We start from the raw sequence: 23,775 nt of genomic DNA on the forward strand, positions 1-23,775 counted from the left end.
CTAAGAGCACAAAAGTCAATCATCCACTTGGTCTATATGGTTAGCGCTAAGAACATGGGGACAAAAAGACATTATTGTCTATATTATAAACTATATTTTTTATGTAAACAAAAAAAAAAGAATAATCAAATTACCTGGATGTTCTATTAAGCGCAAATGTCTTTTTTTAACCCATATTTTACCAGAATGGTGGCCAATAACGCGTCCACTAGTATAAAAACATTTCCCACAAGGCCTTGCTTCTACGGGGGCCGGCCTGGATCAGATTATACAGTATTTAATTACATCTGAACGCCCCCACTGAAGTAAAAATGCTCTTCGTGGGATGCTAGCGAATTTAGCTTTGGATAGCAACAATTGTTGGATTACTCTTGCAGTTAATAGTACTTTAATAGTCGTCTACACAGATGCCTGAATATTCTCATTCCTTGAGATCGTCTATATAGATAATAAAACAGAGCAAAATAACTAAATTAGCTAATAGAATTGTTTATAAAGCTAATCAACAACTTTATTAATCATCGATTCATTATTTTTTGATGACCGTTATAATAATTGATGAATCGGTTTAGAGCGATTTTGTAACTTTAACTTGTCCAAATCCGCTGATATCAGCCTCTCAACAGTAAATATTCTCAGATTTCTGTAGTCTTCCATCAAATCCGATGGATTATTTTTGTGCTTAATTAAATGAAGACATTTGCTTTTACTCTGTAAAACAATAATCAACATGTGTGCCTATTTTCTGACGTTACGGACCAAACCAGTAACCGAATCAAAATCAATTCATGACTAAATAAATAATGTTCAGTTTAATCTATTACGAAAATAATATATATATTTTTTGCAGCCATTGTATGAATAACCTGTGATTGATGTGTAGTTGAACCTGAAGCTGCCTCAGAAATGTATACAGACTATCAAACTAGTAGCCCTCTGCATTAATCAATACGCATCACTCCCTCTTGTGATAATGATTGTTTGGTTTTGTTTAATTATTAAACAATACCAAATAAAAAAATTAGCTGACAAAATGATTTTGCACTTTAATGCGAAATAAATTTCTATGCGATTATTTGATTAATCGATGGAATAATCGATAGAATAATCTATTCTAAAAATGTTTGATAGCGGCAGCGCAACAATGGCGCCGCAATAAGGTTTCACTGCTATTATTTCCCACAATGCCTTGCTTCTACTGGGGCCGTCTAAGATCAGAAAACACGAGCAACTTGCTAACGCTAATGCTAGCCTCGATCACCTTCAATATAGAAATGGTCATTCAGTGCTAAAATTAATAGCTAAAAATGACCAATGTCTTTTATCCCATAAAAATGTAAAAGATAAATTTAATATGCTGTGTAGATGATCAAATTAAAAAAATAACAGCAAAATTTCACTTGAAGATTAAAATCCATATTCTCATATATAAAATATTGAAAACAAAAAAAATCTTGAAAAACTATTTAAAACGTGTAGATTGTCACAATATTACAAGTTTTTAAATTGACACACTAAACTATCAGAATTGTGTGTTTTTGACATACTTTGCAATTAAGAGGATTTTGATTCTGATTTAACAAGTACTCCTTTCTAAATTTGAATAGTCTAAATTGGATAAATTGATATACAATGAAAAGCATGTCTCCAAATTATGTGATTTATTTTACACGACTTACGAAATAGGATGGCAAGTATGTGGAAAATGTATAATAATTATTTTTCTGAGTTCATCTTCACACAGTACATACTTTTAAGTTTAAGTTTGTTTTTTTTTACATTTATTTTCCACTTTTACTTGTAAAAGCTACCAAAGGCATGTTTCTGCTTTTTACCGAAATTGGTAGATTCTTGTTCTCCTTGGCACATTTTTAGTGTATTATGTACTGACCGAGTCACTGATGGTGTAGTGGTACACTCGCCTGACTATGGTTCAGTTCCCACTCAGTGACTGTGTGAATGTGAGTGTGACTGGTTGTGACTGACTGGCGACCAGTTCAGGGTGTAGTCTGTCTTTTGTCCAAAGTCAGCTGGGATAGGCTCCAGCACACCACGACACTGAACAGAATAAGCCGTGTTGAGAATGGATGGATAGATGTATTGACTGAAAAAGGTTCCCCCCCCCCCCCCCCCCCATGATGCAATAAAACTAACACATGTCCAGCCTACCCCCCACAACAACAACAACTAAAAACTAAACTAAACTAAAAAAAGAGATTTACTTCTGTAGTCATTGCAGTAAATTGTTTTTTCTTGTCCTTTTTTAAGCCACAGCCTCACTGTGTGTGCGTGTGTGTGCGTGTGTGTGTGTGTGTGTGTGTGTGTGTGTGTGTGTGTGTGTGCGGTGAGGTCCCACCTTCCCCTCCCGCCACCTCAGCCCTCCTCCCTGAGTAAACTGGCCCCGGCATCTGTTTGTCTTTTCCACTTAACTACCTCTTGCTATATCCAACCTGTACTTATCCCACTGCGGACCGCTGTGCTGCCGTGCCGCTGGCCTTGAGGACGGAGGGAGGGACGTGTGCCCTGGACGCGGACCCCCTCTAGTCTACGCATTGACTAGAGAAAGCCGTGTCACTGCACTTTCCCACTTCAGAGGATGATAAAACGGCATTGACGTGCCACTTGCACCTCATATTGCATGTGATATACACGGGTCACGCGTCACACATTTGCATCCATCCCTCTATTTTCTTCATTCAGGCCACAAGTGAGCTGGAGCCCATCCCAGCTGACTTTTAAGTGAGAGGCGGGACAAGGACTGGACTGGTCACCAGCCAGTAACAGGGCACATAAAACACACATTCAAAGATTCATGCTCCTATTTACACAATGCACAATCTAGACTCTTCAATGACACGTAAATCACTTGCTCGTTTGGCGTGCAGCTCCTCCTCGAACCTCCACTTGATAGCACAATGAATATATTTTTAAGTCAGTCCACTATACAAACCCCAATTTAAGTGAAGTTGGGACATTGTGTAAAATGTAAATAAAAACAATACCTTGCAAACATTTTCAACTTATATTCAATTGAATACACTACAAAGACACGATATTTAATGTTCAAACTGATGATTTAAAATAATAATAATAATATTCACTCATTTTGAATTAGATGACTGCAACGTTCCAACAAAAAGCTGGGACAGGGTCATGTTTACCACTGTTTTTAAATCACCTGTCCTTTGAACAACACTCATTGTGTGGCATCAATTTTTCTCAGGAAAGAATGTATCTTGGTCAGTTCCTGGTTGAGTTGAAGTACTTGATTTGGGTGAAGAGCCCGATGTGGAAGGGTCTCCTGTGTTGCTTTGTCGCTGGAATAGTAGCACTGGAATGACCTTCCTGGTGTGCTCATTTCCCAGGAAGTCCCTCTTGGCCTTACTGACAGGGTCCAATGGAAAAGCGAGGCAGCTGGTGTCAACGTAGCTGCTGGAGTTGCCAGAACGTGTCATGATGCTTGACACGTGTAGGGGCTCCACTCTTGGTTTTCTGTCTGGGTTAGTTCCCATGGTCTTTGGCAATTGAGGAGTGAGGACACTAATTGAAGTTTTTTTTGTGGAATTCTTTCCAATTCTTCAATGAAGTACAACTTCAGCTGCTCAACAGTCCAGGGTCTCCGTTGTTGTATTTTGCACTTCATAATGCGCCACACATTGTCAATGGGAGATAGGCCTGCACTGCTGGCAGCCCAATTTAGTACTCTCTCTCTTTTACTACGATGCCACGCTGTTGCAACACATGCAGAATGTAGAATGTGGCTTGGCATTGCCTTGCTGATGTAAGCAGAGACATGAAAAGTTGTTGCTTGGATGGCAGCATATGTTTCTCCAAAACCTTTATGTACCTTTCAGCATTAATGGTGCCTTCACAGTTGTGCTAGTTCCCCATGCCATTGGCACGAACACACCCCCATACCATCACTGATGCTGGCTTTTGAACTTTGCATTGTTAACAATCTGGACGGTCGTTTTCTTGTTAGGCCTGGAGGACACCATATACATTCTTTACACAATAAGGCCATTTTGTAATTCAGTACTTCCTGGGGGATTGAAGTTCACAGGCATTCAATGTTGGTTTTGGCCTTGCCGCTGAAGTGCAGTGATTTCTCCAAATTGTCTGAATCTTTTGATGTTATTGTGGACTGTAGATGATGAAATCCCTAAATTCCCTGCAATTGTACATTGAGAAACATTCTTAAACTGTTGGATCCATCCTTGCTTGTGAACAACTGAGCCTCTCGGGGATGCTCCTTTTACACCCAATCATGACACTCACCTCTTTCCAATTAACCTGTTGACCTGTGGAATGTTCCAGACAGGTGTTTTTTTTATTTTTTTTTAAACATTCCTCAACTTTACAAGTCTTTTGTTAACCCGGTCCCAACGTTTTGGTAAGGTGTTGCAGGCATCAAATTCAACATGAGAGAATATTTGCAAAAAAAAAAAAAAAAAAAAGTTCATCAGTTTGAATATTAAATGACTGAAGGATTTATATTCTTTTAAAAAAAAATTTTTTTACATTTTAAACAACATCCCAACTTCATTGGAATTGGAGTTTGCATGTTAAAGCCCCAGAAAAAAAAGTCCACAGTGCTGCCCACCGTTTATTCCAAGGGAGTAATTTAAAACACCAGCTCAATAAAGACAAAATGTAAAAGTTATACAAGCAGAAAACACACTGAGGGAGGAGAATGGGAGGGTGAGGAGGTCCATTCTGTGGCCTCAGCATTATTGCAGCCTGTAGTGGAGGCCTGGCCGGCGGAGGCCCAAAGCCACACAAGTTCCCTTTTTAAACACTTGAGGGCGTGCTGGCACGGATTTTAAAGGCAGCACTTTATTGCAGCTCGTAAAAATAAAAAAAGGCCTACATATATGTCATATAAGTCATAGTTAGTATTGAGTCGTGGCAAGCTGGTGTTTCATTTTATCGTCGGCACGCACAACAAAATACGACAATGATAACGCTAAAACATTCATCAAGTGTAAGGCCCTGGTGACTTCCATGCCGCTGTCAGCGGATGATGAAATGTGCGGCTGCCTCGGACGCAAGTGTCATAATGGCCTCCTCTCCTCTCTTGTTAGCGTGTTCGGGGCCGCGTGTAAGCGAGACGCTCCGGTCCAGACCGCAGCGGCGGCGAGGTCGCCGAGGACTCGCCGAGGTCAGCGCGTCTGCACACACGCGCGCTTGTGTTCAACACACAAGGACGTCTGTGGAAGGAAGCGGCTTTTTGTGGCTCAGTGCGTCATTGTGCGAATGCTGAGTCAAGCATTCATATTTAAAGGCGACATTTTCTTTTTTCTTTTTTTTTTTTTTTTTTACAATTTGAAAAACTGTCTCAAAAATTACAGTATAGTGAACTTTACATGCCTCAGAACTGCGAGGCACACATGCTATTCGCGCATTCACCATGCTGCCCATGATTTGTCTCATTTAATTTACACAAATAAAAGTACACCCACACAAAAAGGTGACATCACAAAGACACGTGGGTGTAGGCTGCAGTGCTTTCACTTCAAACATTCACAAGTCGTCCACGAAGGTTGAATGGAGGCAACTGGGCTCTTTTGGTTTGTGGGAATTTTATATTCGACGTCTCCTTGTTCCTATCTCTGGTGGGTGTGTTCCCACAAAAAGATGGTCTCATTCCATGGGTAAATTGTCTACGAAGGAGCTGTTTTGCTACCGGGCAGGTGAACGACCGGTTGGTATGCAGGACGCGAGGACGGTCATTCACTAGCCACGCCTGGCAAGAATAATAACAGCCCTATTGTGACCACCCCACGGGGAAACTCCATCCAAAGGAATAAATAGAGCTAACATTTACAACTGAAGAAGCCTTTTGGATTAAAGGTGAATCGTCTTCAACAACCAGGAAGAATCCAGTTGCATCCAATCAACCCCTTCAGATTACGTGACCTGGATGACTGAGAACCTGCGCAGACATTCAAAAATCGTTGGTGAGACATTGTAAACCTGAAAGGTTTTTCTTCACAAAAGGCACAAGGAGAGAAATGTCAGAGTGTCTGTGGCGAGTCCGTGTGAGTCAGCGGCGAGTCCGGAGGCGGCGTGGGCGGATTGGACGGTGGCTGCATGTCCCCGCTGGGCCTCCTGGTCTGCGGGGGGCTCCGCTCCTGTTCTTTCTTCACGCTCCTCAGGCTCTTCCTCTTGGGCTTCCGCAGGTGCCGCCTTGTCTCGTCGCCGCGCTCGCTAAGCGCGTCCGACGACTCGTCGATGTATGCCAGGTTCTCGCCGAAGAAGTCCAGGAGGCCCGTGGAGTAGGGAGGGAGGGAAGCCGACGGGGGGAGGGAACTTGGGTCAGGTGAAGGTTTGTTTTCAACGCGTCTGTCTTCCTCTTCTGAGTTCATTTTGTCTCCTCCAGCTTCGACCGCACGGTGAGCCCCGAGCTTCCGGAGAACCGAGAAGGACGAAGACGTGGAGGAGACGTCGGATCTGGAGTCAAAATCAGATCCTGAGAGGGAGCCCTCCTGCATGCCGCCTTCAGGGGAGTCCAACTCGAATGCGGACGGAGCGGCGGGAAGGGAGAAGGAACGCATGAGCAGGTGAGGTAAGGAGCGACGCAGCGCCTGTTGGCGCAAAACCGCAGACGGCTCGGAGGGCTTCGTCCTCGGCATCGTCCCGCCGCCGCCGCCGAGCCTCCCCCTCGGCTTGGTCATCATCGTCCTCTCCAGGGAGGAGCAGAGCCCCTCCAGGTGGCTCACGGAGCCGGACGGGCCGCCCCAGCGGCCGCGGAGGTGTCCGTTCTCGGAGCCGCCCCGGGCCCAGTAACCCAGCGTGACGTGGGCCCCGCGGCGGATGCGGCGACGCTCGCTTCGCTTCCAGCGCCGGCGCTGCAGGAGGAACGGGTCGTTGAACTCCAAGGGGTTGGGGATGCGGAAGTCCTTGGACATGTGCTGCGTCCAGTCGGTGGCGTGGGCGCGCAACTCCTCCATCTGACATGGAAAAAAAGCATCAGCAGTGACAATAAATCACTAACAAGTATTATTAACTCATTTAAATTGTTGCAACTAAATTAAAAACATATCTATTAACTCTTGAACGCTCAACTGTCTGAAAAGTGTTACAAAACTCCGCGTCTTGCCTCACTCTGCGGGAGCTGTGCAGCATTTTGGCGCCTCAAGATTGAAAGTCTGGATGTTTTTTTTTAAATAAATGAAAATAGTTACATTTGAGTAAGCCTGTTTGTTGCACGGGCGACCACAATTTTCAACAATGCGCCTAAAGAAAATGTGCCCAGCTATTGGAGGGGGGAAAAAAAAAATCTCAGCGACTTTGAAAGCAGACACACCCATTGTGGTCTAAACCAACCAGAGATAGTGAACGGCGGCCTCTGATTGGCCGTGGTCTAGATTTTTGTGTGCATGTCAATGTTTGAAATGCGTATGCTGGAGTCAGACACAGCGAGCTGTTGTGTGTGCACAGTGTTCTGTTCTCCAATTATATGTACACTGTATCTACCAAATGAAAGAATAGACTTCCTTCTTTCAAGAGAAAAAAAGTTTGTTTCTTCCTTTTTCCATTCTTTAGTAATCAGCAGTAGAACCTAGGCAGGTTTGACTAAATTCAGCCATTTCTCTCAGAAACCTTAGAATTATTTTTTTTTTTAAATGGAACAATATGAAGCACAAAGTGACTTATGCATACGTTTTGCTTTCGTGGCACTCCTAACATCTGAACAGTGTTTTTTATTTCATGAACCAGCTAAAACAATATTTGGACATGGCTTTTGAGTTCAAAATAATAATGTATTTACCGATATACACTCGCTGCGAGTGAAGCACGTCAACAGCTATCATGTCACACATGGATTCTGTTGTTCAGAGGCATCCCATATATGGAGAACTTGGTCTTCTTCATACATCCAAGATCTCTGTTGTACTCAGTCACATTTATAATACACACATACTTCTGCTTACCACTACAACATGTACTGTACGTTGCAAAATCTATAAATATACATTATCTGTTCGAGTGTAAAATGCTTCAACTAGTTCGACTGTGACAGCAGAAGACCGCCAGCCATTTCCTGGTTGTATTCATAAAAATACGTTCTTGGCACTGAACGTTCAGATTTAAAAAGAAAATATATTAATACGTTTTTGGCACTGAATGAGTGAACAAAGCCGTTGCTCAACGATGCAAATATGCAGCCATCCAACATATTGCGAAAGCAGCGTTTAAAGAAATGCTGCAGACCTTTGATAGGCAGTATGAATCTTGATGCAAAACAGGTTGCTTTGATCGACTTGTTGTCCTGTTATTAATGTTGTTACTTTGCACCTTTTCTTAACTAACAGGAAACTTGATTGTCAGTATATTGCCTCTTTAAACCTCTGTGCCAAATGTTTAATATTTGTTGCATTTTTTGTGAACAGACCCTGAGGCTGTTTTATTCATATTTTTTATCTAAAATATTTTATTTATTGTTCTACATTTCAATGCCAGTGTTTAATATTCCTGAGAATGAAAAGTTAATTGCTCATGCATCATCCAAATGTGTGTGTGCGTGTGTGTGTGTGCGCGCGCGTGTGTCTCTCGCCTCAGCGCGGGTCCTCTTGGAGAGCACACGCAGCCAGTTGCCAATCATGGTGAGGATGGAGGCAAAGTAGGCCAGACCAAACACGATCCACAACCACACCAGAGGTTTAAAGAACAGCCCGCCAGCGTGACTACCATCTGGACACATACACACACACGAAAGGATACACACACAGACAGATATACACATGGGTGGACAAACACGAAAGCACACACGGACGCACGACGACACACCTATGCACACGCACGCACTCCCACAAACAAACTCAAACGTCTATTAATATTATTCTCTCAGGCAGCCTTTCCAAAATTTCCCATTTTGGGTTACGGGACTTTCCGCCCTTTTTTTTGGATCCGATTAACACCTAGCAGGTGCTCAAAGGGCTTTTTGATCCATGTTTATTGGCGTAACTAAGTTGCGTATAGGCTAATTATAATAATATATAATTTTCTGAGCTGAAAATATTTGGCAATTCCTTTTTAAAGTCTTTTCATGAGTGACAAATAAAGGCTGAAAAGTCCATGATTGGTTTTACCTAATGCAGATGAAAATCTGTTTCATCATGAAAATTTACACCGCAACATCCACAGTCTGACGTGTGCGTGCGTGTTCCCACCCGGTACGTAGTCTCCGAAGCCCACGGTGGTGAGCGTGATGACCACAAAGTAGAACGACTCCAGGAAGGACCACTCCTCGGACTTTTGAAAGACAACAGTGGGCACGGCCAGGAAGATGAGGCAGCCGATGAGGATGGAGAGCACGGCTGAGGTCACTCGCACCGTGGTGGGCCGCACTTGACGCTTCTAAAACACACAGACACACACGCAGGCAAACACGCACACTAATTCTCGATTTTTTAAAACTGATTTGGATGTATGAAATGGAAGAATTTCATTAGCCTAATAGCATAGCTGTAATTGCCGAAGTCATTTTTAACTTACTGTCACAACATCAATACAAAAAAATCAATGTGCTTGCTAAAAATGGTCTTTTTCTTTATGTCTGTGTAGATTCTCAGTCATCAACAAGTTAATCCGCAAAAGTTGAATCGAGGCACCTGCACTCTTTATTTGTTGAATTTGTTTTCCGATACTGACTAATATTTCATTTCTAAAACCGTTCAATTTTGTTGGTCTATCGTCTCCAGCAGTTTTCTACTTATACAATAATCCCCTGCATTGGTGCAGTCACTACTGTATTCAAAAATTCACCCATTCGCAAATTTTAATTTTATTTTTGTGTGTGTGGAACCTAGAGTATATACAGATATTTGCAGAAAAAAATACCTATGCATGTTTTTTGCACTCTTTCCGAAATGTTGAAGTGATACATCTTGACTCAGAGACAAGCTTTGAATGTTGGTGAGGAGCTAAGTTTAGCCTGGGTTGTTAGTGAAAGTTACAGAGACTCGACACCGCAATGTGGATGCATATTTCCGGGACATTTTTTTTGTAAATCAAATCATTTGTAAGCAATCTATTTTTAAGGGTTAAACTTTGGGATCATAGTTTGTGGTATAGCTAAAGATTAAATGATCAATATAAGCAATTATAAAAGATTTTTAGAGCAAGGCATAAAATACTTTTTTTAAGCTATTTGCGCAAGGGCTGTGTCCCAGTTACTGTCGTTGCTGATCAAACTGAATAAAAAAACAACAACTGTATAACACAGTTCAAATTGTGTCAAAGTCAAACAAGTACATTCCAGTTAGTTCAACAACCAATGTAAGGTTGATGCCTCAAATTTTGGTATAATTGATAACATTTTCAAATAGTCAGTGTTGCTCAAAATGCTAAAGTAAGGAGCGGTCACTGAAATTGAAAGAGTCCGATTACAAGGGATGTGATAGGAAAATTGGCTTCTTTTGACAAATTAAAAAAAAATAAAAAATCCTCAGTCAGTTTTAGCTAAAGTGGAGAACGGTGAGCGTAAGATCTTTCTCCACCTGCAGGGGTCACTGGAATATTCTCACCAGGAAGAGGGCCTCAATCTTGGCCACCGCCCTGCGAAGCACGGTGCCCATGTGGTCGCCCACTCCGGCCAGCAGGATGCCGAACATGGGGATGCCCACCAGGGCGTAGCACACGCAGAACAGCTGTCCGTACCACGTCCGAGGAGACAGGTTCCCGAAACCTGGAGGAGAGAAGACGGCGGAAGTCAGGAGCGCATCACGGCTGAGTTGGTGGGTAAGACGTTTGGCGAACCTATGGTGGTGATGATGGCGCCGCAGAAGAAAAAGGCGGAGGCCACGTCCCAGCGGGTGGTGAAGTTGGCGGAGAGGCTGCCCACCTCCAGGCCTGCTTCCACGGCAGATGAGACTTCCTGGGCGACGTCCACCAAACATGTCAGACGCGTAACAAGACGTAAGTCTGTTCGGCTGTATGTACATACTTTTTAAAAAACCAACACAAAAATACCATGATAACATTTTCCAGCGGTCAAGTGCATTCCACGGCAGGAGGTGGCGCTATAACTCGCATAAGTCATTCTGTCTACCAGAAATGTGAGGAAGGGCCTTTCTTGGAAAGGACGCAATAATCACAATGAGCGTCCTAATTAATGCTATTTTTGTTTGTTTGATTATATAGATGTTTTTTAAAAGTTTTTATTTAAGTAAAAGTATTATTTAAATGTAAAATTTTAAGGGGTTATAAGAATATTTGAATCATTTTGTATGGGTGCAGGAATAGAAAAAAAGCACTGATTAAGGGAAACATGGAATAAATCTATTAAAACACATTTGATCATTTTCTTTTACAAATTATTTGAACGTAATGCAATTCCACTTTTTTTTTTCTTTTCTTCTTACTGTTAGTTAGCTAGTAATGTTAGTCCTATACTTTGTCAATCAAATAACGAAACCAATAATGAAGTGGAAATATTTTGATTCTGTACATTTTAATATTGCAGTTGATAAAGTTAAATTAAAAAATGTAGATAAAAGTAATTTTTAAAAACGAAATACTAAAAATAATTTACCTCCAAAAGCCCAATTTAAATATAACATTTAAGTTAAAAAAGCATAACATAGAATTTTTATTGAAATATGCACAATGCATATATATTTTAAGAATATACTGTGTAATAAAATAAAAAAAATATTTAAAACAATTCAAAAACCTAATTTATATAGTAAGCTTAAATATAAAATAGATAATTAAAATTATTAATTAAAAATAGATAGTTAAATGTCTATATGTCTATATAAACCATGCTTTGAATAGAATATGTAAATAAAAATATATAATTTAAATTTAATTATATATACAATAAATATAAAATGCATAAATAAAAATATTCTAAAAACAGAAAATAACAAAATATACAATATAAAATAAAATAAAATAAAAACATATATATATATTGTGCATTCATTGCAAACATTTATTCAAATCTTGAAAACTGCCAAATCAAAACCTTCATACATCTGGGAATGTATATAAAAAGACTGAAATTACATAGAAAATGAATCAAATACCCACATTTGTGTGGACATATATTGCTTATATTTGTGTGCGCTTAATTGGCGTTACGTAAGGACGGTGCGTTAACGAGTCCTCTGATACCTTCACCAGCTTGTAGAATTCCCGCTCGCTCACGCAGGAGTGATTGTTCAGGAAGTTGTTCTTGGCGGCCAGCAGCTCCCGGAACTTGTCGTTCTCCTCAGAAGCCTCCAGATTCTGGAAGACCAGCGCTCCCATGCCCAGGTACAGCACCACCCCGAACAAGAGGGCCAGGACCGTGGTGCAGCGCATGGTGTCCACCCCCCTCTGGGGTTAAAGGTCGGGGGATGTGGCGGCGCTCGCAGTCAGGATACACTTGCTGGTCATAAACAGGAAGTTCCTTTTAGAGGACCGCTCTAAAACAAGCAACACCCGTGTTTTTGGGGGGTTGATTTTTATTTACGCGTGCGTGCGTCACCCCAGCGCTGCACTGGCAGGAAGCTAAGTCCCATAAGGATGTTCCCATGAACGCTAGGTGAGAAGTCACACATTGATGATGTCATACCGATATGAACATTTCACCTACAGTGAACCCTCTGCCTATTTGCAGCATACTCATGACAAATTTGTACGGAGCCCCTAAAGGGACATGGGGGGAAAAAAAAAAAACAACATCCATCATTCTAATGAGAACTTTTCTCGTTAGAATGACAACTTTTCTCGTTAGAATGAGAAACTTTTCTCGTTAGAATGAGAAACTTTTCTCGTTACAATGAGAACGTTTCTCGTTAGAATGAGATACTTTCTCTTCAGAATGAGAAACCTTCTCGTTACAATGAGAAACTTTCTCGTTACAATGAGAACGTGAAGGTAATGTAGGTTCTGTTACGTGTGGTTTTAATAGATAGGTTACCGCACATAGTAAAATAGTATAGATATCTTTTAAGTTTGAAATCCCGGGCAGGAGTTACAGTATAGGTTGCAAGTGTTGTAGCTTGTTATGTATAGGCATATTCCAGATTGTTGAATCGCAAATGTCATGGGGCTCTGATTGTGTGTAACACCTGGCCCGTATATTTCTACAGTAGAGCACAGATCAAATCCAGCTGATCCTGCAATTTAAACCAAGGCACACATCAGATTCTCAGTTGGAGATATTAGATTATTAGAAATATCCAATACGCAGAAGCATAAATACAGTACATTAAAGTTGATTTGTAATCGTGGAGAGTTTGTGCACACTTCAGCTAATTAATTACAATGCATTTCTAGTATTTGCAGTGTTCAGTAAAGACCAATCAGTGTTTTTAAGTATGGATAGATAAATATGGCATCAAAATGTGGTAGATTGTGGGTAGACCTGTGGTCTTATTCAAGGTGTGCCTATTAAAGCACAACTATAGTCATCTGCAGGCTTCTGTTGCACAATGTATTTAGGGATGTCATCACAATAAATTAAAATACATATATTCTACTTTATTGAGTTGTACCTGTCCAGTCACTGATGCCATCTGTGGTTTTGGGGGATAAGTCCAATTTATTTGAAGCCTGCAAAAACATCTGCTAAGTCAGGGGTTGTGGTTGAGTTGCAATTGCTCAAGCTATGCAAACTCACATTCTGAACTCATTTGCTCAACTTCTTTCAACACTATTTAGAAAAAAATAAATCATTGAACAATTGGGTAGCATGACTATATAAACCTACAATTTGCTGATCTGCTAAGACCTTTCTTTATTATTGGCAATGCAGAGACAATCTTTGAGGCGACGATCTTGGAGACATCAGCACAGGAGGACTAGAAACAATCAAGTGGCTCACCCAGAGAGCTCCTTTGATCTAGATCCAGCACCCAGTTCCAGGTAAACCTTGGAATAGTCTTTAATATACTGAGTATGGAACAAGTATTGTAAGAATTCTTGCCAACTTGTTTGAACAATACTTTTAAAATTCAAACAAAAATTAATCGATCAAAAGTTTCAGTTTCCTGTTTTGATTTTTTTAGCAAATAATCATTAACTTAAAATTTTATGGCTGCAACATGTTCCAAAAAAGCTGGGGCAGGGTCTCGTTTTTTTTATATGGACCGTAGATGATGAAATGTGTTACGTTACCCTTTCTTTTATACAAAAAATTCAATAAACGTTTGGGAACTGAGGACATGAATTGTTGAAGCTTTGTAGGTGGAATTCTTTCCCATTCTTGCTTGATGTACAGCTTCAGCTGTTCAACAGTCCGGGGTCTCTGTTGTCGTATTTTACGCTTCATAATGCGCCACACATTTTCAATGGGAGACAGGTCTGGACTGCAGGCAGGCCAGTCTAGTACCCGCACTCTTTTACTCTGTAACACGTGCAGAATGTGGTTTGGCATTATCTTGCTGAAATAAGCAGGGGTGTTCATGAAAAAGACGTTGCTTGGATGGCAGCATATGTTTCTCCAAAACCTGTATGTACCTTTCAGCATTAATGGTGCCTTGACAGATGTGTAAGTTACCCATGCCATTGGCACTAACACAGCCCCATACCATCACAGATGCTGTCTTTTGAACTTTGCGCCCATAACAGTCCGGATGGTTCTTTTCCTCTTTGGCCCGGAGGACACGATGTCCACAATTTCCAAAAACAATTTGAAATGTGGACTCGTCGGACCACAGAACACTTTTCCACTTTGCATCAGTCCATGTTAGATGAGCTCGGGCCCAGAGAAGCCAGCGGCGTTTCTGGGTGTTGTTGATAAATGGCTTTTGCTTTGCATAGTAGAGTTTCAAGTTGCAGTCACGGATGTAGCACCGAACTCTATTTACTGACATTGGTTTTCTGAGGTGTTCCTGAGCCCACGTGGTGATATCGTTTACACGTTGGTCTTTTTTAACGCAGTGCCGCCTGAGGGATCGAAGGTCACGGGCGTTCAATGTTGGTTTTCGGCCTTGCCGCTTACATGCAGTGATTTCTCCAGATTCTCTGAACCTTTTGATGATGATATGGACCGTAGATGATTAAATCCCTAAAATCCTTGCAATTGTACGTTGAGGAACATTGTCCTTAAACTGTTCTACTCTTTACTTACGCACTTGTTCACAAAGAGGTGAACCTCGCCCCATCTTTGCTTGTGAATGACTGTTTATTTGTTTATTCATACGTGACAACAGGTCTTGGTTTTGTTTTTTTCATTGTTAATTACGTGTGCCGTAATATGCGTCAACACAATAATTGACAATTTTCGCAGATCCAAAAGACAGTGAAAGCCTTTCAAAAAGTGATGTTCACTTCTTTCAAGCACCATTTGCACATTTAGCATGTTTTTATTGCTCCTTTTATGCAATTGTTCACTTGGTTTAACAGCAGTTAGTTCAAAAAATATATCTGTTTGATACGAATACAGAGGTAGCAATTGTTTTTCCTCCAAAATGCTATTGATAGCTGTTTTTGTGAGAGCCTCACATAGTTGTTAGCCAAATAGAATAATGGTCCGAGTCATTAAATATTTTCGGAAAACCAGAAGAATGCAGTTGTCTCAATTAAACCTTTTGTGGATTATCATGACCTGGATGACTGAGAAGCTACACAGACAAAGCAAAAAAAATTTTTGGGGCAAGTATATATATTTTTAAATAGACATTGTTAAGGTAAGTTTTAAAAAAATCACTTGGGAAATTATGCTACTAGGCTAACAATATGTTAATTATGCAGTACTAGCAGTTATTGTCAAGAGAAAAGTATTCAATAAAGTTTCAGATTCTCTCTCCTGTTCTGCGTTGGTGTTATGCTTTGTTAGGGTTTTGTTCATTTGCTGTTCATGACCAAGGTAAAGCAAAACATCCATGACAATGCTGTTCGTACTGTATATGCAAATACAAATATTGTACAACAAATTGAAAATGTTCATTGACGCTATATGGCTTCTACTGTCCTAGATGTAACTTATCTGCCAAGTACTCTTCAGTTTTATAGTCAGTGTGCACATAGTAAGAATCAGCTCAAAGTTCCAAACCAAGCTTTTACAAATTTAATCAGAAAAATTTATTACATTTGCGTTACACATCATGTGTCAAACTCAAGGCCTGGGGACCAGATCAGGCCTTCCACATCATTTTTTTGTGCCCCACGAAAACAAACGTCGACATGTTTCGTACTAAAATACCAAAATTGCCTTTATAACTTTGAAATATCGCATGCATTTTTTTGTTACCAATGCCCCTTTCAAAATAAATTGAATATTTGAAAATGTTTTTCTGATTTCAAAACTACTATCCATCCATCCATTTTCTGAGCCGCTTCTCCTCACTAGGGTCGCGGGCGTGCTGGAGCCTATCCCAGCTGTCATCGGGCAGGAGGCGGGGTACACCCTGAACTGGTTGCCAGCCAATCGCAGGGCACATACAAACAGACAACCATTCGCACTCACAGTCATGCCTACGGGCAATTTAGAGTCTCCAATTAATGCATGTTTTTGGGATGTGGGAGGAAACCGGAGAAAACCCACGCAGGCACGGGGAGAACATGCAAACTCTACACAGGCGGGGCCGGGGATTGAACCCGGGTCCTCAGAACTGTGAGGCTGACGCTCTAACCAGTCGTCCACAGTGCCGCCTCAAAACTACTAATATTAAGCAATTTTACATTAATGGGGATCCACAACCATAATGGCGTTCTGAGAGAAACCACAACTACAGTGTGGCCCGCAACAAAAAAATAATTGACACGCCTGCAGTACACCATGGTGGACTGTGAATAACGGTCTAAACAAATGTTCATTTAAGGACTCCAAATGTAGTTCTCTCTCATATTAGAGGGCAGTTATTATCTCGTGCCTCAAGTGGAGGTACAGATCCAATGCTTGATAAGCATCAGTTGAAAGATGCATCTGTGACTCCACCATCATAACATTGCAGATGTTGTAGATGTCTGAGTCACATGGCACTGCTGGGCGCAACCTGCAGTCACTCCAACACTACTTTACATCAGCACTGTCAACTGGGGACATGCAGTCAGAAGTTGAGTAGAGTTCTGGGAACGTGTACATGATTTGGGGACGGCCACTGGTTACCCTGGCATTCTTCGACGGTCTGATGATGTGTGCAGCCCACGCACGGATGGTCTCATCTAATTCTTGCTGGGGAAGGGGGGGGAAATGATAGGCTGCATTATAGATAGTAAGAGAACAACTTATTATTCATGTTAACACTTTGGTTATAGGATGTCTTGAACTAATTCATTTTAAAGGTTGCTGTTTTTTTTTTATTAAGTAATGGGGAAGGGGGGGGGAAATCACATGAAATAAAGTGTCCAAGAGCAGAGAATTAGATGTACGGCTTTTGACATTTCAGTACCATGTACAGCTCCGGACCCGACGTGAAAACGGACCAGTATTGTGCTAAAAATACATTGCTGCACCCTTTAATTGGGGAACACAAGAGGTCAAAATCAATGAATCGATTCCAAGTGCATCTGATTTCTACTTTAAATAGATACATACAAAAGCGACTATTATGTTAATGTAACCTCTTGTTGTTGTGGATCCTCGATAAATAGGCCTACACCGTCAGCATTTTCATTATCTGTTTTTATGATTGCTATTTAGTAGGAGATCATAGCTTTGTTGGTTTCCTTCTAATATTGAACATTTGGGTGCAGTGTATTTTTGACACAGTAACAGGCAGAACTATGTGGTATATGCTTCTATGCAAAAAAAAAAAAAAAAAAAAAATTATTATTGTGAGGCACTCCGTGGATGACGACAATGATGACATTTTTCAGTCTTCTCATTGGAGAGTGTGAAAAATAATTTGGCGCACATTGGCATAATAATTTAAGATGAAAATTGAACATTAAATTACACATCTTACCTGAATTATGCCCAGGAAGCAGAACTGAATGAGATTTCTGTTCAAATACGTCCCCTCGAACAAACCACGGTCCTTCAGGTCAGTAAAGAGAGAGATGTAGAATTCAATCGATTCCCTTCTGAGGAAGCCCCACCAACTCTCGATGCGCTGATTCGTGAATGTTGCGACGGAGATATCGCTGAAGGTCTCTGACTTTAACATTCTCTGTGCCCCGGTCGCCTCTCACAATCCTTGGACTACCACCTAATCTGTGGACTGCCTCCATGTAGTAGCCTCCAACGATTTTTGGGTCACTGCTGGTTGCGAACGCATTCATCCAGATTATTTTCCGGGAAAACCCGTCAATGCGGCTGTTAATTCATATACCAAATGCTTTCAGTTTGTCGTGTGAGTCGAAACGGCGAATGTAATTGGGACCTTTTGCGAAATAGCTTCAGCGATGGAGGAGTCGCCTTCTTCGGAGTTCAACACCTCTTAGGTGCGCTTAATTTTAAAAGAACTTGACCCGTTCTTTCTTGACGTGTAATCCATCCTCCTTGCATTTTGTCCACCTGTACCCACAGAGCTGGCCAGATGTTTGTATACGTTCATGGATAAAATTAACTACACGAGCCAAAGTGGTGTATTCTTTGCGCCGAGCCAGACTACAAGACTTCAAAATAATTTTTAAATGTCTCTCAGACACAACATAATGATGACGACTTGCAAGTAAAGCAGCAATGTCCTTGTAATAAAGTCCCAGGTGAAAATCGAACCGAACTAACTCCTACACTGCCATTGTCACATAGAAATGCACACCGAAATAAATAATATATGGGTCTTTTATACGTGCGCACATGCAATCGACTATACGTTCTCGTTAGGATGAGAAACGTTCTCAATGTAACGAGAAACTTTCTCATTAGAATTTGTTTTTTTTTCCTGAATGTCCCTTTAGTGGCTCCATAAATTTATCTACTCAGTTTTTTTTTGTGTGTGTGTGTGTGTGTGGGGGGGGGGGTAAAAACCTTCGACAAGTTACTTAAAAAACTTCCCTGTGTTTTCATCTCCTCTTTGTAGCCCCTCTCGCTAAGACAATGAATACATATTTAATTCCGTCAACTGCATCTTATGATGAAATAGACTTCCATTAATTTTGTACAGAGCGTGTCCTCTCTAGGGTTGCGAGTAAGCTGAAGCCTACTAGCTGACTTTCCCAGTCATCTTGGATGGGCTCTAGGTCTACCGTGAGCCTGATGAGGATAAGATCTATAGAAAATGGATGAGTGCCAATCACGTTTTGTTTTGGTTTCCTTGGAAAGGAAACTCTGGATTTCTATGAAACTTCCTTTCAAGCGCCAACATGCGCCGTCATTGCCCGTTGATTCATTTTGCAGGTGGCCAATTCACATTCAAGCCTCCATGGGAGCGCTCGTTTCTCACACTGTGCGACAATGAAAACAACGCAGGAGCCAACTGAATAGTGAAATAGTATAAACAGTGAGAGGAAGCCATTGTGACGTGTAGGTCATGTAAGCGAGTGATTCCCAACCAGTGTGCTGCTGGATACGATCACTCAATCGTTTCACTTTAATCTTCATTTACGGAGTTCACCCGCTATATTGCGCTTCATGCAATATTTTCTGTACATTTTAATGCTTTTTTTCTTCAAATTCATTTACAATGTGTAAAAAGGGTCTTCAGAAATGTAAGGTTCCTGTAAAGTGAAAATAAATGTCTTCTAAATTTGCCACACCACAGAAGTGTTGTCAACAACCCTGCCAAATTTAAATATAATAACTATTTAAAATGAGTCTTTAAATCGTGAAAAACGCTGTGAGCGTGTCAGCTGAGCACTGAAAGCGCGGACCACTCAACGGTCAATCAAACAAACATTTCTCCAACCTGGAGAAATGGAATCTACTTTATTTAGCATCTTTCTTACGCCCATAATTACATGTTTGAGCTGTGAAAATATATCCTCTCAAAGCCTGCGGTGGCTTTTCCACACTCCAACAACGAGGCGCTCTAAACCAGCACTAAGCTCCTGTCCACACGCTGGCTGTCATGTCTGAATCCCCCCTCGCTCTTCCGCTTTCTCTCTGTGATGTGGGGGCACTCACGACTGACAACGAGGCGTTCTAATGCGGCCACGCCAGCCTAAAACCCCAGTCAATATGCTGGCTGTCAAGTGATACTAAATAAAAACATTTTTAAGAAAATAAATAAATAAAAAAATTCCCCTCGCTCTTCCACCTTCTCTCCGTGATGTGCATGCACTCATGGCTGACAACAAGGCGCATGAAAGCTGCCACTTTACAGGGTCTTCAATTGTGCTTTAATTTTAAAAACAAGTGTTTAAATTGTGTGGGATGGATAAAACTATCAAATCAAATTTTATTTTTCTTGTATATGGTCTCTCTACATCACGCATTTTCACCTACTGCTTGTGGGTACGGAACGTATCCTTCGCTATAAACGGGGAATCTACGCCAGTGACATATACTGTAGTGACAGGCAGAACAATTAAATCATCTACCATCTAAAACCATCTCTTCCACTAGATGGGACAAGGTACACTTGTGTATCCACTTTCATTTTTGGTGCGAGATTTCTCCCCCAAAGTAAAATAGGCCTTGGATGGATAAATGTTGCGATACATTGACCGAAGAGGCCTACAGACGTCACTGAAGAAAGTACCTTGGGGCTCCGAAGTCAGGAGTTGATCCCATGTTAGGTCAGCTGATGAGCTCTCTCAGGCTTCGCTGGAGTCCTTCAACCAAAGAAGATTGTATTGAACGTTCACACACACACACACATTCAAAGACTTCCTGCACATGACAAACACAAGACGTTTGCCACAGTTTTGAAAAAAGTAGTGAGCCGCAACAGACTGCACGCTGTGATGTTATAAATACAAAAAAAAAGAAAAAAAAAAGTGTTTCAACCTTATCGCCACTTTGAACTGTTTACCTCACCACTGGAACTCCCTTCTTTCTCAGTCTCCCACATGGAACTTTGATAATGACCTGACATTTGCCAGAGTCTCGCACACTGTTAGCATTCAGCGCTAATGGAGCGGGCCGGGCCGCCTTTGCTTGTCCAACACTAATCGCTGTCCCAAACGTGCACCGGGTGGCAAAGTTTGCTGTTGTTCTTTGTTGGAAGAGCAGCGGGTGAGCTCATGTGAAGATAAACAACGGAGCAGGTGGGCCGCCACGCTAAATCATGAAAGAAGCACGGGACTGAGGGAAGACGTGCACGTGAGACGGATGTACACGGCTTAAGGGAGACAAAGTTGAGACTTTTTCGGAGCTCTGAAGGTTCACGACACATTGGAATATTTTGCTTAATTTGGATTTGATTGCCTTTCACCGTTCAATCATTTATGATTTTTGATTGTTGTTTCTTGCCTTTTTAGCAAGAAATCTATAACTGATTTCCACATTTTAAAAAAATGTAGAGGGATAATTTTTAAAAAAAAATTCAAATATGAATCCAGAATGTTACTATATGATTAGCACATTTACATTTTACCACTGTATTTGAATGTTTATAATTTGTTTCAAGTTTCAATGTGCCAGAGCCCTATTAACTGTACGCATGCATAACATGCATATCAACAGTTTCATACATTGTACATACTGGCTGTATTAGAATTATTGTATCATGTATTACTATCAAGGATATCATAATACGCACTTTGCACTAATTGTACAAACACTACTACAGCATAGACTATATTTACGTGCAACATTTTAAATCTGTTTTTTCTTGAGTTTCAAAATTTTGCTGCTTTTTGTATTTGTTATTACTTTGTTGTTTTCTCACGGGATGAATAAAGTATCTTCTCTCGTCATCGATCTATCATGGTGGTGAATTATCAAGAAAATGTGTTTTTTTTTTTTTTTTTAAAGAATTTGATAGATTTTAGGATGCGTCATTTTTAAAGGATAATTAAGTACAGAAGCGTATTGCATTCACTTGGATAAAAAAAAAAAAAAAATCCTGTTTTTCTGAGTAATTTTTTTGAGGGCTTTGTTTTTTAGAATTTTCTCTGTTTTTCTGATGAATTTTTATCCCACCTGCTTTTCTGACTTTTTTTTTCTGTTTTTCTGACAATTTTATTTTCTACCTGTTTTTCTGACTAATTTTTTTCCACCAGTTTTTCTAACTATTTTTTTTTCACCAGTTTTTCTGACTAATTTTTTTCTGAGTTATCGGGTCACATCGAATTCACGCGAGAACCTGCGAACTGCAAGTGACTCTTTGCGGACTCACTAATGGCGAATTACTGCTGTGGTACATACGCCGGCGAAGCCGATTCCGGCGCCTCAGTTGCACACCACGGGTCCAGTATTTTCATCAGTCTCCTGATCGTCTCTTGAGTCACCACGTAGCCAGCCTGAATGCATATTAAATGCATCATCTTGTATTCATGGAGCATACCATATCTGTCCAACTGATTCTGGACAAACATTGCTGTATCTAGCAGATCTGAATGGGCTTTCCTCCTGAACAAATGCAAAGTCCGCATGTGCCTGCGTAATGTCAATAAACTAATAACAATACCATCTATGTGACTCAAAGACAGGAGTATCTCCCAGTGTCTTAAACCCATATCAAAATAAAACTAAATAAGCCAGTCATGTTGCTTACTACGGAGTCCGCAAAGAGTCACTTGCAGTTCGCAGGTTCTCGTGTGAGTTCGATGTGTCCCGATAACTTAAAAAATTGTGTCCCGATAACACTAAAAATTAGTCAGAAAAACAAAAGAAAATCGTCAGAAAAGCAGGTGGAAAAAAACATTGTCAGAAAAACAGAAAAAAATATTCAAAAAAAAAAAAGCCCTCAAAAAAATTACTCAGAAAATAATAATAATAATAATAATTAAGGCCTTAAGTTTGAAAAGTATTTGTTTGGTGGGGGTAAACTATGTAAACCTCAATCTTCATGCAATAATTTTTCTTCATTAGGTACATGTGCACAATCTGTTATCCAATACAAGAGCTGCATGAAAAAAAGGTGATTTTACAAAGGCAATAATGTTGCTTGTTAATTGGCATATGCAAAGGCAACATTTTTGATAAAACGCATTACATTGCGCAGGTGTAACGACGTGAGGAAATCATTTTAAAAATGCTCACTATCGGAAACGGCAATACGTTGAAATGCGCTGTGTAACTCACGTGCTTAAAATACTTCAGCGGTGAATACGATTATCTGTGGACGACAACTTAAGGCATTAAAAGACTTCTGCTTTGTTTTGGGGTCGCATAGCATTCATTCATCCGCGATAATGTGAAGTGTGAAACGTGAATTTGAAAACGAACATCACTGACCATATAGGTTAGTGAATGAATGAATGAGAGTAGAAGCCAACTTTTCTCAAAACATTAAAAAACAATCACAAAAAAAAAAACTTCCATCAAGAAACAACTTTCTTACCTTGACTTTGGTGAAACTGCAACTCAGCTTGGTCCAACGCAACACGTGTGTCATTCTCCGGCCCCGCAGCACTCAGCACTAGGGAACTGTGTGTGTTGTCAAAGTGCATGTGTTTTCTCCTTGGAAGGTGTTGCCCCATACTTGTGATCCTACATCACTCCGGCAAGGGAGGAGGAGGAGGAAGAGGAGGACATTACAGGGTCCGCAATTTCCTGAGATGGATATGTGTGTGTGTGCGTGCGTGCGTGCGTATGTGTGTGTTTGTTGGGAGGGGTGGCGAAAGGGGCTGACAAACAAACAAAAAAATGACACTTGACTCTTTTGAGGCAGACTTATGGACGATTAAATCAAACAGCGAGTGAAGCTCCAAGGCCAAATTTCTTAACAATGGGAATATTAAAGGCCAAATGTTGACGAGAGCAAGGGAGGCAAAAGGGAGAGAGGACGGTCAGCAATGGCGGAAATGAGTCGTTTCATCAAGATATTCCGCTTAAATACT

The 23,775-nt window shown here is 40.8% G+C and overlaps 2 protein-coding genes across 8 annotated transcripts in view; both read right to left on the minus strand.

Moving 5' to 3' along the window:
• Positions 1–4,593: 4,593 nt before the first annotated feature.
• kcnk4a (potassium channel, subfamily K, member 4a) lies at positions 4,594–9,084 on the minus strand. Of its 2 annotated transcripts, none has more exons than XM_061685534.1 (2): positions 8,561–9,084; positions 4,594–6,953 (listed from the first exon to the last, which is right to left on the minus strand). In XM_061685534.1, the coding sequence occupies exons 1-2, from the start codon at positions 8,747–8,749 to the stop codon at positions 6,018–6,020; spliced, it is 1,125 nt and encodes a 374-aa protein (XP_061541518.1). In that variant the 5' UTR covers positions 8,750–9,084; the 3' UTR covers positions 4,594–6,017. The 2 variants fall into 2 exon arrangements, with proteins under 2 accessions (XP_061541518.1, XP_061541519.1); XM_061685535.1 differs by lacking the exon at positions 8,561–9,084 and adding an exon at positions 7,775–8,521.
• Positions 9,085–12,357: 3,273 nt separating this feature from the next.
• Positions 12,358–23,775, minus strand: part of si:dkeyp-115e12.6 (centromere protein F) — a 33,006-nt gene continuing 21,588 nt past the window's right edge. The window contains exons 18-21 of one of the 6 annotated variants that reach the window (XR_009769180.1): positions 23,277–23,425; positions 20,529–20,601; positions 17,850–17,921; positions 15,975–17,116 (exon numbers count right to left, since the gene is read on the minus strand). The gene's annotated coding sequence lies outside the window, so the exon portion shown is untranslated. Of the gene's footprint in view, positions 12,383–15,974; positions 17,117–17,849; positions 18,146–20,528; positions 20,602–22,156; positions 22,234–23,276; positions 23,426–23,775 lie in introns of those variants that run through there. The other 5 variants (XR_009769181.1, XR_009769179.1, XR_009769182.1 and 2 more) reach the window with 5 other exon arrangements.

The sequence above is a fragment of the Phycodurus eques genome, chromosome 9, assembly GCF_024500275.1.
Source record: "Phycodurus eques isolate BA_2022a chromosome 9, UOR_Pequ_1.1, whole genome shotgun sequence".
Taxonomy (NCBI): Eukaryota; Metazoa; Chordata; class Actinopteri; order Syngnathiformes; family Syngnathidae; genus Phycodurus; species Phycodurus eques.

What these genes read in the sequence shown, in the direction of transcription:
- kcnk4a (XM_061685534.1), bottom strand. Translation starts at nt 8,749, where the DNA reads ATGTGTATATCTGTCTGTGTGTGTATCCTTTCGTGTGTGTGTATGTGT. An exon ending in CCAAGAGGACCCGCGCTGAG is followed by an intron (nt 6,954 to 8,560) that starts GCGAGAGACACA and finishes TTTCCATGTCAG; the next exon opens with ATGGAGGAGTTGCGCGCCCA.